The 23,894-nt window shown below is 33.5% G+C and overlaps 1 protein-coding gene across 1 annotated transcript in view; it reads right to left on the bottom strand.

Annotated features, from left to right (window-relative positions):
- Nucleotides 1-21,237: 21,237 nt before the first annotated feature.
- Nucleotides 21,238-23,894, bottom strand: part of LOC106457839 — a 66,739-nt gene continuing 64,082 nt past the window's right edge. Inside the window, exon 5 of the mRNA XM_022383885.1 lies at nucleotides 21,238-22,111. Within this exon, the coding sequence (XP_022239593.1) occupies nucleotides 22,011-22,111 (101 nt within the window). The 3' untranslated portion in view covers nucleotides 21,238-22,010. The remainder of the gene's footprint in view (nucleotides 22,112-23,894) is intronic.

Genomic DNA, 23,894 nt, shown 5'->3' with positions numbered 1-23,894 from the left:
GGTTCCTCGTCATCGAAAGTGGGCTATACCATCAGACTGTAACCAAAGCTCATTTTGTTATGGGTCCTTACAGAACTTATTTCTGCCCCTTATGTAATATTTCTGGCGAAATCATCCAAGACAATTAACTTAGGATGTATAGCGATAAACCGTTTAACTCATGTCTCTTCACTAAGATTAATTCACTCAGTGATTTTCCTCGCCGTCCAGTTAACTGTTTCTGGTGACATTGACTCATTTCGTCAGGAGCTTTATCTAAACAATTGAGGTTTTATCTCAATATTCCACGTCTGTCTGGCACAAGAGTCTGTAGCTGTGAATTTTCTCGCTTCTAGGTCAAAACACGGAATATGTCTTTAGCTAACTCGTGCAATGAGCCTCAAACACTTGTATCTTCCTTGTTTGGTAGTGTGGTTCATTAGTTACAGCCCCACGTTTTTTTATAACATTTTCGATCTGCTGATTTCTCCATACTATACGTTATAAAAACATAAAATGTACTGCTTGAAAACCTTTAAATATGTATATATTTACTATTTGTATTCCACATATTCTTCATCTGTTCTTAAGGTTTTAATACTGTATAACGTATATTACAGACGATGTGTTGATAACACTTTTATAGTGTTTACTAATGTTGAGTCCGTTAAGGAGTTTATCCACTTTTTAATTGGTTAAAATTCTAATATGAAATTTACTGTTGAAAATCAACAGAATGACAAACGCTTGTTGTTAACTGCTCGTGATATTTAAATAACCAGGGTATACTTATAATTAAAGTGTATCATCAAACCACTTTCACTGAATTATATACACATTTTGAAAGATTCACTCCTTCAGATTTTAAAGGCAATCAACTTAAAACCTTGTAATGCAGAGCCTTTAACATATCGGGAAACCAAAGACGTTTTGAAGCAGAAGTTGAGAACATTAAACAAATGTTCAGAAGTTGTTTTCTGTTGTTGTTCCTAAATTGAATAGACCACATCAAAACTGAAAAACCAAATAACTCATCTGTTATGAGAGCTGTTCTGAAGAAAACTGCTACTTCAGCCGTATCCTACTCAGGCACTATTTCATACATGACTAAGAAGTAAAGTAATCAAACAGTTATAGTCACAAGTTCAGTTTAAACGTGTATTTGAAAGAGAGTGTAGGTTAAAATGGTTCTTCAACTTTATAGAAAAAACAAGAAGGAATCCTCAATAGCCACGGCACTTAAATTCTTTTAGGAAGGGTTAGAGTAAATTAATCTATGAGACCTTCCCCCCCCTTTTTTATTAGATATATTTTTTGTGCGCAAGCAACACCAAGAATGTGGCGCGCGTATACCCGATTCGATCTTATTATTCATCAGGGTCTCTACCAGCCTACCCTCAAATTGAAATTTTTTAGGCAGAATTAGAGTAAATTAATCTATGAGATTTGGGACGTGGTCAAATACATGACTCGAAAAGGTTTCACCTCCTGAGTCTAAAACTATAATCACATCTGAAATAGGTCAAGAGATGACGGTGCTATGAGGTAAAAGCTTGTACTTCAAAAACTCGGAGCCATTCTATGAGCCGCTATGCCACAGCTAAAAAAAACATTGAATACTTCGCGAATGGTATATAAGTTCGCCCAAGGTGCAACCAGGTATATATATTGGATGAACCACTAGAATACTCTAAAGTCGAATGAAATAACACTGTAAGGCTGAAATCTACAACAACAGTAATATTAGTCACCCTAACCACTGTCTAAACTAGACATTCCCAACCAGGGGTACATAGGGGTCTGAGAGTATAACCATGGTTTACACTTTACATGGTGTTTTAATCTACAGTATGACAAAGAGAGCAAAGTGGCTCACATAAATATGCGCTGAGTTCAATTTATCGATGTCATCAATACTATAAGATCCTTATAATAAAATAATATAAAATCGATATAATTCTATCAATTTTTGATCCTTAATTTTTAGGGGTACAAGGGAACCTGTCAGAATGCCCAAGGCCAAGAGGTACAGAGGAACAAAAAGGTTGGGAATCCCTGGTCTAAACGAATGTGGTGTTGTGCCTACCTATAGTTTCTCCGCATCATTATTCATTCCAGGGAAGAAATCCACCTTAAAAGTTAGAATCTCTTGCCATTAAGATATAACTAGCTTTTAAGCAGAAGATTAGTGAAGTACTTTACATCTTCAATTGTAAAAATATAAATAAACGCATAGAAGGTGAATTTAGATCGTTGAATATGAGGTGGACCATAAACTTGGTACCTATAATAGTTAAAGTACACTTCTACAATTTAGTATTATAGGTTTTGTAGAAGCTACTCAGTGATGATGGCATGTAACAAAAACGTGAAATATAAATTTTCATATTTTAAGTATGGTTATTGGATTCCTAGAAGTAATGGATAAAGTTGATTTCCATCATTCCTTCAGGGTGCCTGCCGTTTTGACAGGGGTGAAATTCTCAAAAAAGTAGAGGTACTCAGCTAAGTGAAGTGGACCTGTTTTTGATTAAGAAAAAAAAATACGTGTAAATATAAAAAAACGACAAAGTAGCTCAAATACGTCACGGTACTAGCACTGCTTTAAAAAATAAGTTCCGGTACTCATTACCGGTGAGTACCGGCAGAATTTCAACTTTGCGTTTTGATATGAACAAAAGAAATCGTTGACTTGCAACGACTACGAATATAGTGATATTTTTATCTTGGAAAACAGTTAAGCTACTCCCCAAGTTAACTTATTATCCAAGAAATAGGAAATGATCTGACTGAATAGTTTAACAGGCTGTTTCTTGTTTCACGCCTCGAAGCGCTGGACGTGACAATACTGTAGAGTCCGACCGGGTGTCAGGACGGTAAGGAAACGAAATCAAAATGACCTCTACACAGGCATAAAGTCACTATAGAGTGCTATTTTTGAACGTGTTTGGCTTGGTAAATGATCCTATCAGTAGGTCTCAGCTTAGACAATTGAAACACCGAGATATAATTCAGTTCAAATAAAGGAGTCTAGGGTTGGAGTTAGAAATACAGCTCACCATTTAGCATCCTTGAAAAAAAATATACCATGAAAATAAAATCTGTGGAAAGTATAGTATATATATATGATATATAACTTACTTGCTATATGACCATTAGAGTTACTAAATTTATCGCAAATGAACGTGGAATTCTTACACGTTGTTATTGGTTTAAACGCTTTACATACAAACATTTCATATCAAGCTTACAGCTAAGTGCAATTTACTTTCATTTAAAATATATAAAATATAACACAAAGAGTCTAAGAAAGTACAAAATGAGTTATTCTTTCAACTGTCATAATATTTAAATAATATACGAATTTATAAAGGTGTTATATTTATTCATCCTCATTATTAGTCCTCCAAAAATGGCATTTTGCAGTTGCTAATCTATTTGGCCAAATTTATGTTCTTTACCATTCAAACATAAGTTACTCTCTGTATAAGTTCACTTCGTTGTAATTGACGTGACTGTAAACTTTGTACGTTTATGCACTGGTTAATAAATATTGTTTTCAACCATGATGCCCCTTATTCCAAATTTATATACATTTTTCAGTACGATAGCCAGCACACAAAAAATAGAGAATCAGTGTTGGAACAAAACATGAATTTCAAACAAGTTTTTGATTAACAAAATTTGAGTCATTTTCTAGAAGAATGTTCAAACGCAAGGTGTAAAACACTCAATGAATAATTATCATCAACATTTTGTTGCTACATTATATGCCATCATTCTTGACGTAGAAATATCACAGTCATATCAGGTTTTTGTCCTACCTAAAAGAACAAAAACTCTGAAAGATAAGAGGTAACTAAAACTAAATCGTATTAAAAATTATTGTTGCTTACCACTTTGATATATTTATTAAAAATTATTTCGAAAATTAAACAATAAAACAAATACCAAATAAACTGATTGTTTGATATGAAGAAGATTGTTCTTTTATTAGCATTATTTAAATTCTTTGATAATCTTATTTTATTTCTCTATTTCTTAACTCCTTTAACCTTATTAAAATAAACTATACCTATGTTTCTCTTTTGTATTTTCATACTAGTTAGTACCATGAAGAGGCATTAAATTTACGTTTCTTGCTTACGTCTAGGGCAGGTTGCATTAGTCCAAGAACAATCTTACAATATTTTTTCGGATGACTACCTATGAATGATATATGTCTATCAGTTTTGGTGCAGATAACTTTTACAGATTACTTAAAGATTGGCTTTGCGTGCTCTTGGTACGTTCGTTCATCTTTGGCTACTGCGATGCTTAAAAGTTATAATGAGTGTGTGTTTTGTTGCGTCCTGACATACACAAGATCTTACTAGTAGAAATATAATCATAGTTTTTATTCTTCCAGGAAGGATATTATAGTCTAAATAACTTACGTCGAACAGATACAAACCATACAATTTAAACCTATGTGATGAAGAAATCTCCCCTTTAAAAAACAAAATAGAACAACAACAACAAAAGACAGCATATATATATATATATATATATATACTATCCTACCAAAAGTCATGGGACACACCTCTGATTGGAGGAAAATGGATGTGATGACGAAATATGCAAATAATTTGGCCTATAAGGGTTATCAGCAGCTCGCTCGGAAGTCATTTGGAACATATACGCCGAGCGATGAGTACATGGAAAGAGCTAACAGAGTTTCAGAGGGGAAGGATAGTTGGATGTCATTTGGGGAAAATGTCTGTACGTGCTATTGCGCAACAATTAAACATTCCCAGAACGATAATTGGCAACGTGCTGAAGAAATGGAAGTCCACAAGTGACAATGAGCCCAAGAAACGACCAGGTAAGTGTAAAATACTGACTGTCAAGAACCGACGTACCTTGTGAAGGCTGGTTACCTCATTTCGCCATCAGATTCTATAGAAAATCTGTGTTTGGAGATGCGAGCAGCCACAGGCAATCATATAAGTATTTCCACGACATGTTGAGAGCTGCATGACATGAATTTTTACGGAAAAGTTGGAGCCCACAAGCCGTTGATAGCAAAAACGAATGTATATTGTCGATTGGCATGGGGCAAGGCACACCCAACCTGGACCATGGATCAATGGAAATCGGTCCTGTGGAGTGACGAGTCACGCTACATGCTCTCCATTCTGATGGATGTGTTTGGGTACGGAGAATATCTGGAGAACTCTTATTACCTGAGTGTGTTTTCCCAACAGTGAACTTTGGAAGTGGCGATATCATGGTCTGCGGGTGCTTCTCGTGATATGGACTAGGTCCACTGGTCGAAGTGCATGGATCCATGAATGATGAGTTCTACATTGATGTTCTGAACAATTCTGTGTGTTCTACACTTACACCTTACACCTTCCAACATGATAACGCTCCATGCCACCAAGCAAGAATTGTGAACGGGTAGTTTGAAGAGAATAACATTGGAACATTGCAGTGGCCAGCACTTTGGGATGAACTGGAATGCAGAATTAGGGCAAGGCCAAGATGGCCCTCTTCAGTAATGGAGCTTACTAATGCTTGAAAGGAGGAGTGTATAACAATACCACCAGCTTCCTACCAGAAATGAGTAGACAGTCTTCCACGACACATTGACGCAGTCATTAAGGCCAAAAGGTAGGACAACACGCTATTAATTTCTTGGAATAGAGACAAGTTTTATTCATAATTACCTGTGTACCATGACTTTTGGTTGGATTGTGTATACATAGATAAATAGAAAACAGTTTCTTCTTCAGTTTAATTAGCCATAAATCAGCTAAGCTAGTAAAACTAATATTAATGTGAATCAATGTAGTAGTACTTATTTGTAACACATGTGGCCAAGTATCGTTTTAGTACAGCAAAAAAGAGCAAAGTGATAAAAAAGCGGAGAAAAAGAGCTAAAAAATACAGTGTAAAATAAAGGTCCAAAATGTGTCATTTTCTCAGATTTATAAAGGGAACTGTTTTTATAGATAAAATAAGGAAAATAATTTTGAATTGTATGGCAGATGAGACGAGAGTCGACATTCTGTACTACAAAAATCTAATTTAGAGCAATATACTTAAAAACAGGCCACAAAGAAAGAAGAATATGTTCACATTGTAAATGATAGATAAGATGTTGTACAGTATTTTTAAAAAAATTGTCAGGTATCTATATGGCGTAAATTTACAGTACTTGAATACGTTCTAAAGGATCCGTTGTAAAACTGTCATATCCAAAGCACAGAACCCCTCCCTGCAGGTTTTACATAATTTATTTAGTGCACAAAGACGACGGTTTCCAGCGTCCGTTTCAACAATACCATAGCAAAGAAAGCCATCAGCAATGGGTCCAGTCACTTAACCAGTGTGAATTCGTAAGGATTAACATGAATACTCGTTTCACTCTCCATCTTTTTGAGGTATGCAACAGCAGAACGGGAAATATGACCAGAACCTTTATTTTTGTGAACACATACTCTGTTGGTCTTGTTTCTAGCGGAGATCCTTCTCGATTTATTACCACTGACCTTTGTGTCTGTGGATTCTCATTTGTTACAAGAAGTCGCACTTTGCTTAACACGACTGGGAACTCACTTCCATGTCTCTTTCTAGATAGTCCTGGTTTCTCAAGTTGATACATATTCCTTTTTTTTTCCCGATGCTATTATGGACAAGGGATATTCCCGTCTTGAAAATTCTAAATCCCGACCTGAACACATCTTTATGATTTAAGTGTATGAATATTTTTGGGTGGAAAGGGCTCTCACATTCCCTTACGAACAGATATCAATTTTCAGTGGCATAACTCTACCTATGGAACTCCAAACAATATAAAATATAATTATGACACGTGCTGTTGCTCCGCAACTTTATATAAACTGTGATTGTCACGTGACTTACTGGTCTACATATTCAAAATTGTTTTAATATAACGTATTCAACCCTCTTTGCGGTCAAATATTAGTACAGTTGTATTTTCAAGTATTTAAATAGCAGAGTAGTGTGGTTAAGTGTTGATGTAGAAATTGAGAAAAATAATATTTAACAGTTAAAATGGACTTCCACGATGCTCGAAGAAATTTCTAACAAGCTTTCAATCTTCTCTTAAGGTCATCAACAGGTGATCTGATCTCCTTAAAACGAACTCCTTTACTTCAAGCAGTTTAAACCGTTAAATTTATACCGTTCACTAAAATCAGCTGAACCATTTTATTGTTAATGCTGAAAGTGGTAGTTTCTTATTTGGTGAAGAACAGTGGTTGATCTTAAATAAACATCTCTTTGGATTTGGTACAAAAGCCTTATTTTTCTTTTATGTAGTAAATTAATCAATGGTATTTCGGCTGTTACATGAAAGTGGTATTAAAACTTGCGGGTTTTGTACTTCAGATTTCATAGAATTTATAGCGAGGGAGTAAGCGCTATTCGAGCTATTTATTGGGCAAGAAAATAACGAATGTATTTTTCCTATTCTTTACGTTCAACGTTGGCGTTTCATTACCTTCCACTCTAGAAATTGGAATAATCAACTGAATGAGAACATCTGGTTAATGCTATGAATCTCGAATAAAATGGCTGGTTTTATTGACTTCTCTTTCACCTTCTAGCTCTTTCTCTCCTCTGTAAATTAATGTCTTGATTTTAGATTTAGTATATGTGTATACTGTTGTGGAGTCCATTTAATCGTATAGAGTTGTGAGAGCTAGGAAGAATATGAACTTTGCATCAGCTACTGGTTAATAGTATCTTTAGCTTACTAATACGGTTGAAAATGACTCGATCGATTTGACGAACTTCGAATGTAGAGAGGTGTTTTCAAATAATGCAGCTTGAAATGTAATTCAAAGTTTGAAGTCAGAAAACATGTTTCTATTTTATTAGGTTAGCTACCTTATTATCAGAAAATTACATAACCGATCCAAACCAAACATCTGAGAATCCATTCGTTTATAGCCTCTGTTCATTGGTGTGAAAGCAAATTTTTAAAATAATTTATTGAGTATTTTCATAATGGTAACATTTTGGAAGAAAAATATTTAACATGTTTGAAGTACATAAAAACTGAGAGATAAAAGTAGAAAGCACTTTTTATTCTCAACAGATACGCCTGAAAGTGAATATACTACTTGTTCCACCGACCGATAGTCCCTTAAAGTTTCATGCTTTTCAAATTCACTGATTAAACTATTTAATATTTACTTTCAAGAGACAGCTCTAGTTGTGTTTACGATTGTCTTGAGATTCACTTTACATAAATCTACCATAAATCATAACATTTGTGGGCAACAATATTATTAATAAAACAGAAGAACAGCTTGGATACAAGTGATACGTAGAGGTCCTGCGTTCTGAGTATATTATTTATTTTTAAATTATATTTATCACTGATACCTTCCTATCAAGCCACATATAGACGTGAGGTTTACTTCTGTAAGTTACACAAGTCTCCAAATCTTTCTATATCACTAAAAGAGATAAAACTTTCAGTTGTTGATGAAAACGTTACAAATGTTGATTTTTCTGACAACAATACCTCTGCGTTTGAGGAACTTACTGTAGCTGGAAGAACAATAATTCAGAGATGGGCAGAATAGCTAAATTTGAAAGGAGCTCTGTTATATGTTTGGCTTGTCTGCCATTATACGAATGGTACGCTTGTGTTCACATGGGATCGAGAGTTCATATGGTTGATATTTTTGCTAGTTCGTTTTATTCAACAAAGAAATTAATAAGTAAGTTTATCTAAAGTTTTGCTTTTAAATTTACTCAATCGCTAATGCTGCGTGCAATTAAAAGTCGTTTTGTGAACACTTTCCAAATGCCAGTATTTACTACGCATTACGCTGAAACATGTAATATTTCTGTTACCTTACGAATGTAAAACAGGTATCGTTTTGTATGAATTTTTTGTTTTCCGATAAACGAGAGACTAGTGATCAACCACCAGAGGACCAAAATAGAAATAACACCTATCTCATAAATGGGCATAAAATATTATTCACCAAAGTAGCAGAAAAGGTGTCGCCATTCACTTATGAACTTATACTTATCAATCTGATAAGTAAAGAGTAAAAAAAAAAAATCACTGAAACATAACTTGCATTGTATACTGTATAAAAATACATCTGTGTTATAATGCTACACAGATTCCTTAACATTAGAAAAATAGCACCGAACCTATCCTTCATTACGACAATTCAAATGTCAATAGTAATGTAAGGTTTTATGTATGGGCCGAATTCTTTACAGTAGTTGTCTGTGACTTGTTGGCGATAAATCTCAACAATAAACAAACGGTAAACAGTCCACTTGTTTTGAAATAATATATTGAAACAAGTCAAATGTATATACAAGTGTTTGTTACACTGTTAGTTATCACACTTGTATCCACAGCTTTAAATAATTTTCTCTTTTTCGTCAAAATTCACATAAGCTGGTTCAGTTACTTTAGAAAACAACGAGAAAACTCAGAAGGTTCTAGTAACATGACGCAATAATATAACAATCGTGTATATCTAACAAGCAATGATATACGTACATATAAGGTTTATTATTTTACTTCATATAATTATTCTGCTTGATCAGGAATACGTTTCTCTCCTTAATTTGTCACTTAAACATATGAATGTTACAAAAGGAAAATAAATACTTCTTATTCCTAGTCATGTAGATCAATAATCAATGAAATTCTCAAATGTCTATACCTGTGTCAACTGTCTAGGACCAAATTTTTGGTCATCCTCCATCTTTTCTGGCATTATATATAAGGTTTGACGCATACTGAGTATTCCTTCTAATTGCTGGTTTTTATTTATATAACTTGCAATTCAGAACTTTTATACAAGCTAGATCTACAGATTTTTCTTGATTTGTATACATAGCACTAAACCCGTAATTGTATTTAAAAATTATTTTCTTAAGTAACTTAATTGAGAAAGAGAAAATCCAAATAAAGATACGTTGCTTATTCACGCATATTAACTTATTTCTTATCACTCCAGGTTTTTTTTATCAAAATATAAACAAACCATAACGCATAAAAAGGGAGAATTATTGTTCCCCCAGATACAAGCGACCTTGAATTACTGGAGTAAACCCTGAAATTTAATCTGTGGTGTTTCATCTAATAGCGCCGAATCTGGAAGATGGTACGACAATGAGTTAGCTATCTGTGAAAGTCAACTACGTCTTACAATTTTAAGGCCAATTATACCTAATTCTTTTCATCAAATTTTTCAGAATTAATCGGGCTAATTTTCACGTTTTTTAAAGCCTAAACTGACCTAGGGCACAATGAGCTACTTTTGGGTGCAAGAACTGGCAATTTTACAGATATGTTTGAATTATAATTTCTTTCCAGTTTGAACTTCCATTCTGTTTACAAATTTCCTGCTAAGTTTTGAAATCCGTCTAGATGGTTTCTCAAAATATAATTTTTTTTAGATTATCATTATCTTATCACTCTAAAAGTTTTTAATTTGGAAAATTGGTTTCAAATTTTCTTGTTGTAAAACTAAAAGATAGTCTTAACATCTGAAGGAATTCATCTCATGTGTGGATTTTCGTCGTAGCTACTTTAAATAACAATCACGAAACTCCTTGAAAGACTGTCTCATACATTGGATTTTCTGTCCTCTAAAAAAGGCTTTATATGATAGGATCCATATTAAGTTACAAATAACTACATACACCTTTAAAATGTGTTAACAGATGGCATGTTCTCACACATAATACAATAGAAATTTGGAGAACACGTCAAGGCTCGACGATTTATATGCATTTTAATAGTGGATTTAAGATTTATTTCTTACTCTTAGATTCAAAATAAAGTTACAATATTTAGATTTGTTAGAGACTACTTAGCAATGTTATCAGCCTTATCTGTGTTTTAAACCTATAAAAACATTTAATGTTCCTAGAATAATCACTGCTACTTCAGGAAATTAACCTAAGTTAGTATTGTGCTTGGATTTTATACTAATGTTTATGGCACACGAAGGACACAAAAAAAACTTTATGTACAACTCGGTTAGAATAGGTTACATCATGAACGTCTATAGCACTTCACCCACAAACTCGAAGAATAATAGAAAAAGTAAAGAACACCGAGAAAAGTATATTTGTTCAAACTCGCTAACAGGCTGACCTCGAAATATTAGTCAAGTGTGAGAAGTCATGTGCCAACTAACTGCCAGTCCAAGTGTTGTTGTTTTTATATATCTTATAGCTCTATCAACAATTCTTAGAGAACATCCGAAGCAATGATGAAGAGTATACATTTAAGCAAAAACCTATTAATCAAGGAATAAGTAAGAATACGGCATGGTGGAAATCCTACCAAACACAGTTACTGTGGACTAAAAACTAATTACGCTAGTTTTAACTTTCACCTTTTTTTTTGTTCAGCAAATGTTACAAACAGGACTTACCATCCTACCTGAAGTACCGACCTTCACAATTCTATGAGAAATATTAAAGATGATGTCACGAACTTTATTTCACCTCGAGTTCAGTTTTCTGAACTACTTAGACGTAAATTCAAGACTCACTTTCTCCATTCCACCTCTCATCTCGTTTTTCTGCAGTCACCATGACATATAAAAAAAATACATCCCATGATTTACAACACTAAAATGTGGTACTTGATTCCCTGTGGTGGGCAGAGCGCAGATAGACTATTGCATAGCTTTATGCTAAAACAATACAAAATTTAGATAATCGTTCAGGATATTCAAGTTGACCTTTTTTTCTTCACGCCGTTTTTTATTTCCAGCCCTCTTCACGAACATTATTTTACCAGGATTTCTAGTGTGCAGAGAGAAAAATAACCCTCCACTGTCATTACAACTCATGGATAGTCCCACGTGAATTCACCACCTTCAGTATTGTATAGGCAGTATCCAGGAATTTTTTTCTTGTTCTCAAATTATTATTGCCCTCCTCCTGAGTCCAGGTTTTACTGTGTTGTACACTCCCAACCATAGTTTTCTAATAAATAGTCCCTTTCAACACTTCTTCTGACTGTGTTGTTTTCGTTGTCTGTGATTTCAAGGTTCTTCATCTGTTCACTGTCTTGCTTTTTGTTTCACTTCTTTATAACCTTCCATGTTGGCTGGCATGTCATCGGTTGTTTGTTTTTATTATTTTCCATTTGGTCATCGTTTTTAATCAGTTTTCATAAATGGACTGAAGAGAGATACACCACCCTAGTTCATTACCTAAGTCCCACCAATGAAGCAAAGTCCAAGAAAAAAGTACAGTGGTGGAAATCCTACAACGTGCATGTTGCGTTATACTATGCTACATTAATAATACTTGTCTTTTAAAGTGCATCAGCGATGATGATACATTTAAGGAAAGTAGAGATTATTAATCAAACAAATTTAAATGGCTTAAACCAGAACCAGTTTTTATTACTGATCTTACCTCGCATATTTTTATCTATATATAATATTTTAAAATTTAAATGTATATATGACGTATACTTATTTATGTGGTATTTTCAGGTGCACTTATTTAACATACTGGGAAGAACTGTAACCACAGATAAAAGGCTGAACAGCAGAAGATGCATCACTGACCTCAAATGTATTTCTGACTTTCACATAAGTTGAAGAAAGAGGCCAAACATAATTTTTGTTTGTTTTGAATTTCGCACAAAGCTACTAGACGGCTATCTGTCCCTAATTTAGGAATGATAATCTAGAGGGAAGGCAGATAGTGAACACCAACTACCGTCAACTCTTTTACCAACGAAAAGTGGGATTTACCGTTACTTTATAACGCCTCTGTTGCTGAAAGGGTGAGCATGTTCGGTGACAAGATTCTAACTCGCGACCCGCAACTTTCGAGTAGCGCCCTATCCACCGAGTCATGGCACGCCAGACACTAGACAATGTCCAAACTTTCAACCATAGATGTTTCAGGGATAATTTAGAATAGACTGTATACTGGCCTTAAATCTAATATCAATTTTATCTGTAAGGAATTTATATGTTAGAGACGCTTCGGTTTCTGTGTTGAGTCTTTCATCAAGTTTAATACGTCTCAGGACAGTAGTCAAAACGTCGCGAAACTCCAGGAAGGAACAGTCTATAGAAGCTTAAATATCAGGTTGGACTACTTAGCTTTATAGTATGTGTATTATTTCTTTTGTTTAAAATCTCCATGAAAATATATATAGATTCGAAATAAAATAGCATTTTATCAGTTTCGAAACACATAGCTATATATGACAGAAATATTTAACAACACACATTTGAGGCTGGTATGCGTAGATAAAAAACGAGAGATGCATTAGGTCTTGATTTTAACAATCAACTTAGCACCTATTCCTCCAGACAGTTGTTTCTGGATTAATATGATGCGTAAAAATGTACAATTAGTATGAAACGTTTAGCTCAATCTGCATCGTTGGATATGACAAATATTCTGTGGTTGAAATATTATTATTAATAACTCTACTAACTCTTGAAAACGCTTAAGGTACTATATTAAAAATGTAGTTTTAAAAAATATAAAATCCCTAATTCTAATATCTTATGGCAAATGTAATTAATCATAACCATACTTTGCCAGCTTGGAAAACACTCACACCTGAGTAAAAGTTGACGCAGTTTTTGTTACTGATGGTATATCCTGTTATACAATACTTAGTAAAATGTTTACTTACTGGTATAGACATAGTATTTTTGTGATCCGATGGCCCGAAAGGCAGATTTAGAGCAAATTAGAGACCTTGAAAATAAGTTTTTGATACGAAATTTTCATCATTAAAGTTTATGAATAACGCCAATAGAACTGTGTATAGCATAGAGATCACAATCTTGAGATCGGAAGATATTTCTCGAAACTACTTCAATTATTGACTGTTTAAGTAACTGAAAAATAAATAGTTGACTATTTCACAACATATTCTTCATGGCTCTTTTGTTTTCAAGAAATTATATTTCGTTTTCAGGTAAGTTTAGCTTTATATTCAGAAAGTATTATTTCATATAGTTTTGGAATACAGTACTTTAATTCGTAAAGATACGAAATAACAAGTAAGAATTGATGTTAGCTGTGACAAGAGATCCCATGGGAATGAATCTTCGAGAAATGGTTCCATTCTCCACGTTGATAAAACACGTACTCAAAGTGAAGGAGTCATTTTGGTAAGGCAGTTTAAGTAATCAATCCTGACAGTTACTACAGTCATTAGTCCTTAGCATAAGGAAAGTGCGAGTTGTTCTGCTTCAATATGTCAGAAAGAGTTAGTAATAAGAGCAAGTTTTAGTGTTTGCAAAAGTGTGCTTTTTAGATTCTTACTCTGGCTTTTTCTATTGTCATATAATGCACCTACAGAACTATATAGGTGAAAAATTGCACCATCCAACAACTTTTACGTTAATCAGAATTTATCGAAGCTATTTTTATTTTAATATGTAAAACGAATTTCATTTTCCAAACGTGTAAAATTAAAGACTGGGCAACACTAATTAAAATATTTGCTTTCATCCTCAACGTAAATGATTAAATATAATAACATGTTGACATATTAGGTGGTAGAACTATTCTTTTATAATACTTTATCTTAGGTTATATTTTCCCATTTTTTGTCTAATCCACAACTATTATAGAACAACTTTTGATGTTTTTTCACAAATCTTGCCGTATCATTTATAATTTATCTAAAAACGTTACAAGGTAACTATAAAGAAAGTTTCGCAGTTCAGCGCGTTATATCTCACGAATAGTGTGACATAGAAAGGTGAATTTTCACAGGTTTGTTAAGGATATTATGTGGATGCAAATGACACAGTTGTCATATGTTGCCACCAGGAGCGCTACTCCTTGTCGATCGCAGTACAACTCAGTAACCCAACATGAAACTGCTGAAAGGTGAACTGGTGAAATGTCATTACCCTAAAGGATGCAATGCCGAGGCAGCTTCCATGGAATAGCATAGGGTGCATAACATCCATATATGACATTGTTCCAGTGTTGCTGTGTTCAAGATCATAAAAATATTGTGATATTTGTGATAAACCACGTACAAGTAGATCACCGACACCTACTGAAAATATCGCAAGTCAACATCCGATGAAGGTTCCGGTAAGAGGGCCAAAAGGTCGCAAATAAAAGTATTTTAACGTAGAGAAAAGTTGGTGTATAATTCTACATATTAATTTATCTACGTTATGAGTGTTAAACAACAATAAATAAACATTGGTAAAGTAGTGTACATTATGTCGTCCGGGATCTAAATCTGCCACTTTCGACTCTTCATAAGGCTATACGATCAAATTGTGTAATAAACTTAAAATAAGACCCAAAACTCAAGCGCTTTCGAATAGTTGACTATTCTTCTTCAGGAGAACAAATTGATCCTTCTTCTAAATTCTCTACTCATGCAGAAATTACGGTTTCCACTCTTATTCCTAATAACCTTCTGGTAAGCCCTGAGCCTGATGACTTTCCAAACTTCACAATCTCTGAAACTTTTCTCCTTCCAAAAGCCGAATCTTCTGCACACCTTGTAAACAACCTTCCTTCTGGTATCCTCTATATTCCTAGTAATCCCCCACTAAGTTCCAAACCTGATGACTCTGAACCTTCACGTCCCACAGAAAAATCTTCCACTTCCCTTCATTACAACTTTCCAATCGTATTCTTATCTCAACGCTACCAAAACTTCCAAACGACTTAGAAAACTGAACGAAAAGAGACCGAGATATATTAGAACAGCATTTACAGTGTCAAACTATACCTAAATCACTTAATCTTAATGCACCAGTTACCATAGGAGCCAATGACAAACTATTAAAAGAACACTTTATATGTGATCCTTTGTGCTAATTCTTTTATCAAGACGATCAAATTGTTAATTGTTTCCTTACAAGCTGCATCATGCTTATGCATTGAAGAAGGCGGATTTCGCCCGACATGTTGATTTTGCGTTGCAGTTATGGCAAGATTGGAAGTTGATGATCAATAGCCTGCCAATATCTTCACCATTTCTGAAAGTATCAACAAGAGCAATCGCATTATTTGGTTGGAAACTTTCCACATGTAACATTTCCTACACAGCTCCCCCACATAAGATGATAGTGTGGTATGGTTTCACAGTCGACTTTGTTACTTGACCGTACATTTTTGAAGAACCATGAGCACGTGGACTACAAACCTGCATAGTATCGTGCAATGCTCATAATCAATGTGATTTCCATGCTGCAGTAACAAAATGTGATAGAAACTGAAGTATTCATGCAGGATGGTAAATGTGATAGACACTGAAGTATTCACGCAGGATTGTGCCCCACTACATATTGATAACAAGGTGAAACATGTCTTCCAGGACAGAATCATTTCATATCACTTTACTTGGGAACTTGTTATCCGGACCTAACACAAGCCGGTTGTGGGGATACCTGAAGTCACGTGTATAGACTTAAAGGATGCGATTTTCCACGAAGAGTCTAGCAAGTAAACGATATGTGTGTTGTTGCTCTAATATACGTTGTCACATCAATGCATTCCGGACGTTAGAGGAGCACATTTTGAACAGTAACTGTAATTGATCAGACGTTAGATCATACTGGTGCCATAGTGCAACATGTGACAATTATGGCACATGCATCCGTATTATACCCTAAAAACTCCTGTGTAATTTCACTTTTACATGCCAGACTGCCTGTGAGAGAATAAAAGATCTCTATTTTCGAATAATGAGTAAATCATTTTAACTAATATTAAATCAACACTAGAACCTTTGAACAACGACTAAATCTTATGACATTCCGAATAATGGCACAATCTTATGATTATTTTGCCCAAGTTAACAAAGTTAATGGGCCTTTTGTAAGTTGGGGATTAGCATGATGGGTTGCGGGTTGGGAGGTCCAAGGTTTACGTCATAATGCTGCTGAACACGCTCGCAATTTCAGTTGTGGGTGCATCATAAGAATGATATTCAATCCGTTATTCAGTTCAACGCTGGACAACAGTTTACAGTGTGTTTCAAAGCTACAGTAAAACGATCTGCACAAACCAATCTTAGTTTTGAACTGAGAGACTAGATGGAAGGTAGCTAGTTAACAACACATACAATTAACTCTTGGACTACTTTAATCGAATAGTGGGATTTGACTGTCATTCTTATAGTGCATCTACGGACCCAAAGTGCAGAGCGTGTTTCTTGCGGCAATAACACGCGAAGCATGGATTCAAAGTCTGGCACGCTAACCTCTAGGGCACTCAGAGCCTGAAAAATTCCTTGTTGCGGCGGGTGCTACTATCTGGATGCTGTTGTTTGTTATTAGCACAAAGCTGCACAAAGGGCTATCCGTGCTCTGCCCACCACGGGTATCGAAACCCCTGTTTCTAGCGGTATAAGTCCGCAGACATACCACTGTGCCACTGGGAGACTATCTGGATGCTTTCACTCTGCTCAGTATCTGAATATTATAGACCAAATGCGATATATATGTTTAATATAGTTGCTACAAAAAATATCAGCTTATCACAAATAAAAAAATAAATGCAAACAAAAACTATCCGGCGAAATAACATGAAAAAAAAAACATTCACTCAGTGCAAAATAAATCAACAGTGGTGTAATAGAAAGATATATATTCGTAAATGATCTTAAAAAGACTAGTTTGTTTTAGATATTCGAGTTAGCCGTCCCTAAATTTTAATTGATACACTAGAGGAGAGACAGCTATATAGTTAACTGCATCAACCACCAACTCGTGAACTATTTTAATCGAATAGTGGGATCTGCCTTTCACTCTTATAACGTACCTTCGACTCCAAAGTAATAAGCACGATTTTGCGGCAATGGGACGAGAAACAAAGAACCTCAGTTTCACGGTCCGGCACGCTAATTATTGGGCCACGACCATCCCAACAGATAATAGAGGTTAATAAAAGTAATTAATATCCATACTAAATTTCTTCAGATTTATATAAAATTCTAAGTTAGATTTCTGCACGCATTCACACTTTAAATTTAAAAAAAAACTTTTGTATTCGGTCTCTTTATTTGACTTTGCGACATACTAGTATAACATATTTACAAGCAAGCATCATAGAAAACATATATTTCATTAACTTGTATTATTAAACATTAGAACAGAATTGTTTAAAAAAGACATTCACATGCGAACATCATTGATATGGTCGAGAAAACACAAATATCTAAGTGTACATATTATAACATATGAATTTGTACTCTAAAAATAACAAATAATAACATGGTTATAATATGAAGGCTAAAGCCATGTTAAAGTTTAGACTTAACAAACGTCAACGTTTTTTATAAATAGAAAACAAATATCCACTGTGCGAACTGTGTAAACAGATACAACATCAAATATTTTCCAACTGTATATATGATTACAGGTGATCGTAACTTCAGTATATGGAGTTTGAAACACTACTTTTCTTTGAAATAGTATACAGAATACTAATTAAAATATAAAGTTATATTACCATAGCAATGAAACTCTTCATATTAATAACCCAGAATAATTATGTTCGAGTAATTACTTAGCTTTCCTTACAAATTTATAGATAGACCTGCAGAGCTATGCGAGTTTTTTTTTATCGAGCCCATAACTCCATTGTCGAATTAATTGAAAAATAGCATTTTCGTGTGATTAATGTTGCCTTGTGAATATTCTCTAATTTCTTATTGAGTAGCAATAACTATGTGTTTGTGTGTTGTGCGCTATGATATAAATGCTGTTTTTCTTTAGTCAGTAATGTTTGACGGTTAGTTATATGATGTATATATAACAATCTTAGAAATGTCTTGTAATGATTTTGTCGATATCTCTTCAGAGTAACGCTAAAAATAAATTGTAGTGCTTTTATTCAACTAGAAAAAATACATTTTTTTTGCAATAAGTATTGTTAATTAGGACGTTCATCTAGTCAAGACCCAGGTCATTAATATTCTTACTAGCATTTAGACGAAGTAGGAATAAATCTTCTCAACTTCATGTCATTATTCACGTAATTCAATGAGTAGATAAACTTTCCTTTATCGTTAAATTAATTTTAATTTTGACTCAGTTAAGTGAAGAAAAGACAGTAGTGAGATCTACTCCTCAAGTTAGCGACACAATGAGTGTTGTCATCTTTATAAAAGTTTTTTGCAATATTTCAAGGCTGTGAGCGAAAAACACTACGTATTAGCGAACATAAAACTGGTTATATTCCAATATATAATTAACTACGTATTACCAAACATACAAATGGTTGGGTGTTAGCCTTAGAACCCAATATGTAATGGCAATCATACCCATGTACTGTACCAAATCATTATTAGTTTTTACTTGTACTGAACAGCCTATTGCTCACTAAGATTTAAAATGGTAATGAATCATATTTAGAGATAGTTTCGTGACAGCACACTTCTATATGAATACTTATCTGAACTAACACATTTGTCTCACGTTTTCAGGTTATATATCAATTAATCAACTATTTAATCTAATATACTATTTTATATACCAATTGATCTAATGCAAAATACAGAGACAAGAACCCATTGACACTATGCTTCTCACTATCAACTGGCATGAGTTTTCTGACTTTTAAAAACATTTATAAGCATCAATAAAAACGTGTCATATAGTACGGTGGACTTCTTGTACCACTAAATTCTACACAAGTTTTACACTTCTGGAGGAATCGCTTATGGGTATACTTCATCAAGTTCTCACATATTGGGCTTATATTTATATATATTTGTAATTTTAACAATTTTAAAATACTGAAACAAATGACGAAATAGTAGCACCAACAATATTACCTGTACCTATTTGATTCATATTAGACTTTTCAAGTAACTTAACTCTAGCTATGTTTAAAATTAAATTTCGTACGGTAACAACCGAGAGAGTCAATGCATACGTTTATAAACAAATGTTTAAGTTAACACAATTCTTTAAATTTATGAAGATTTACATTATTCTAAAAATTAGTGTTTCATAAGGTGAGACATTTTGAATAAATACGAAAATTACATGTTCTTGTTGATTTCAATAATACAAGATCGATATTTTTAACCCTTAGTAAGAGTTGCATGTTCTTGTTGATTTCAATAATACAAGATCGATATTTTTAACCCTTAGTAAGAGTTGCATGTTCTTGTTGATTTCAATAATACAAGATCGATATTTTTAACCCTTAGTAAGAGTTACATGTTCTTGTTGATTTCAGTAATACAAGATCGATATTTTTAACCCTTAGTAAGAGAGAGAGAGACCGAATTAACAAATGTTGTTTGTTTTAGAAAAAAATGCTGCACAATGGCCTATCTGCGCTGAAATCGCGACGGAAATCTAGCTCTGAATTTTAACGTTATAAGCCCTGAAACTTACTTCTAAGCCACCAGGGGACGAACATTTAGAGAAAAAGTGTCTGGAAACACATCAGAAAACTTTGAAATAAGACTTTAAAGCAATTTTATACTTTAAACATAGAATGTTGATATATTTGGAATTCCATCCCTCACAACCTGTAAAACATTAAACATTACCTTAGATGTGTTTCATAGATAGATATGCATCATCAATTATTCTATAGGACTTGTAGCGAAGGTCTGTGTAATTACTGGTGCAGGAAAAATAGACGGACTGAGAAACAATTATGTTAATAGCATGTGTGAAATTTTGTGTGTTTGTGGGGTATTGTTACCAGAAAGACTGGATTATATTTAATTACGAAACTTTACATACAAACTCATACATACAAAAAAAAAAGATCTTGGCCTGTACCCAAATGTTGGGAAAGGAATGTGACGCTCGTACGTATATGTTTTTATTTTAAGAATTTGCGATCTATGAGATAGGCCTACCGCTGGTAGATCTCGCTCGATGTAACTAAACCGATTAGTCTAACAATTACCTATGTGTGTGTGTGTGTGTGTGTGTGTGCGTGCATACTAGATAAATTGAGAAGCAATCTTGATAACTGCGAATATTCTCGCTACAATAGAAGAAAGAAAAGGTGCTTCATACATCAGTTTATTTATATATTTTTGTTTCTCGACTCTACTAATGTGTTAATATCGTTTGGTTGTTCAAAATGTCTTCGTTATATTAAAATAAAGCAAATGATTAAAAACGGTAAATATGTAATTCCACAGGGTTTGATAACTCGAGCTTGTAATTATAAAAATAAGATTAATAAATCAAAATACAACAGTTAAGGTAAACTTTATTAAATATATTGATACTGAATTATAAAGAAAATTTTATTTTTTGTTTAAAACACCTTTGAGTTTTCTCAATAATCTAATTCTTTAAAAATCTGTAATCTTTCTGTCAATACAAGGGAATTCTAAGCAGTCAAATATCTTATGCCTATTTTATAGTTCATTTCAAACGTGAGAAAATGGCATTTGCTAATCAGCTAATAAATTATACATTTTAACACGATTATTTTTAGTTTTTAGACCCATACAAATATCAATAGCTAGGAGTTTCTTGCCTTTATTAATTCTGTCTGCATACATTCAAAGCTTTCTTATGAACACTTCGTCAGACGTTTGACAAACCCACTCGTTACGCTAGTTTAATTAAAATAGTCCTTAATAATCAACACTAATCTTTGTTTTTGTATTTTCTAAATCATTTTTCCCACCTTTTTATGCACGCAGTGAATGTATGCGTGTGTATGATTTGAGAAAGTCTACATATCAATAACAATGCCTTTTTTATATTTCAAGCTATTCGTCTTAATATTTCGTAGGTTGAAAAACAGAACCTTTGTACAAGCTGTTTTGCAACTTTCTTCAAGAACGTTATCACGAAACATTTAGAGAACAGAACGTATGAAGAACATTCTAGATAGAGATTACAGAAGACTACATGCAGTAATCTTCTTCAAGGTTGATATGGTAAACTATAAAGAAACTGATTTAGAAGATTTGTCTGGAACTACATATAAACAACGTTCATACATGAGAAGTCTTTTCATCACAAACCATTCAATATTCCACCAAATTCTATGTAAATGTCTTCATTTCATATACGAAAAAACAAACAGTTATACACCAGGGTCAGTACTGAAAGGAGATGGTGTATCCACCGAACAGGGGTCGCCACAATCGCAGCAGTGTCACGAACTACCGAATAAGAGAAAGAATTACAAACTTGAATAATTTTGCACTACGTAATGGACTATTTCTTATTATAATATTTATATAAGTCATTCTTACAGTTTCATTTCTGTTCTTACTTATTAGTTTTCATCTATTTCTTTATGTCAGAACACAATTATTTCAAAAATCTTAATTCTAACATAATTATATATATATATCCACACATTCACAAAACTCAAAGGTTTTCTCATTAGACACTTATTAATCAGAAATCCAACTCGTATTTCATTCATCTTTTAACCTTGAACTTTCACCTTAACAAGTGACAATAATACAAATATATCATGTTTTTCTCTGGCATTAAATCTGCCATGGCAAGGTTACAACCATTCTCGTGTGAGCTGGCACTTTCAACTGACAAGCTAACAATCTTATAATAGTAATAAATACAATTTTTTGCTTTAAATTGAAAGCTATCCCATTATTTGGAAATAACTTTTTATGCTTGTAAATGTTCACTCACATTTGTCATAAAAACATGTAAAATATTGTATAATTTATTCATAAGACTTGAACTCTTTTTGAATACATGAAAGTTATAGCAATGACTCGTCTACTATTTAATTCTATGCATTTTTGTGATTCAATCAAATATTTTCGTTATCCTAATTAGAGTCTATAAGCACTTATATCTGAAATAAACATGTATAAATACTTAGTCGTTGCATATTTCTATAACTTCTGAGGATTTCCGTAATATTTTTATAATAACGTAAAATTGAAATAATATTTAAAATACAACGTATTATAAAGCAATTTCAATTTTATGTATCAAATCAATTAAATACTTTTATACTAAAATCAGGTACAGTAGACAGATGTAAAGTTTTACTCTTAAGCTAAATATATTCTAAAGGTAAACAGATCATGCACAATAAAAACATTCTATTAAAATACTTAAACGTCATTAAGATTTATTAAGCTATTTTATTTTTTAGATATTCTGAAGTTTGTTTGTTTGTAATTAAGCACAAAGCTACACAATAGGCTATCTGTGCTCTGCCCATCACAGGTATCGAAACCCGGATTCTAGCGTTGTAAGTCCGCAGACATACCGCTGTGCCACTGGGGGGCAGATATTCTGAAGTTTGATTCATTCATTATAAAAACTAAAAAAGTTAGAGGCAATTTAAGAAAGGTAACAACAACTTAATATTGATTATTAATTAGGTTCTGTTTTATCACACACATAGAAAAAAATGGATAAAACTGAATATGTTCTACCATTTTGTTTTTCTAAATGTTTCAATATCTGCAATATTGTACGCAGTTGAAACACGTAAAAACTTGCGCTGACTTACACCTCATTTTACTAGCTAAAGTGACAATTTGATATGAAGAAGTGTATCTTCTATGCATTTACCGTATCGTTAGTTGCTAAAGTATTGACTAAAAAAGCAACAGTTTATTTGTCAAAAGTTTATTGAAGGGAAATAAAAAATTATTCACTGAGTTATTCTCTAATTTTTTCATTTTAAAATCAAGGCTCCGACATTTCAACAGTGGAGTAAATATTAGGTCGTCAAGAAATTAATGTAGCGTTTTGGAACACTTTCATTACCCCCCCAAAAAAAAACGTACATCACGTATAATACTTAAAGAACAGCCTAAACGTCACGTTGGTGTAGCCTTTGTAATGTGTAAAACTTAATATACTCTAATGCCTTATAGTGATGGCACATGACGAGACACATATTCGGCATGTAATGCTGTTTGAATACAAGAAGGAAAATAACGCCTCTGTAGC

This window comes from Limulus polyphemus, unplaced genomic scaffold (assembly GCF_000517525.1).
Source record: "Limulus polyphemus unplaced genomic scaffold, Limulus_polyphemus-2.1.2 Scaffold380, whole genome shotgun sequence".
NCBI classification, from domain to species: Eukaryota; Metazoa; Arthropoda; class Merostomata; order Xiphosura; family Limulidae; genus Limulus; species Limulus polyphemus.
The sequence above is the reverse complement of the archived record's forward strand: the minus strand, read 5'-3'. Positions and strand labels throughout refer to the sequence as shown.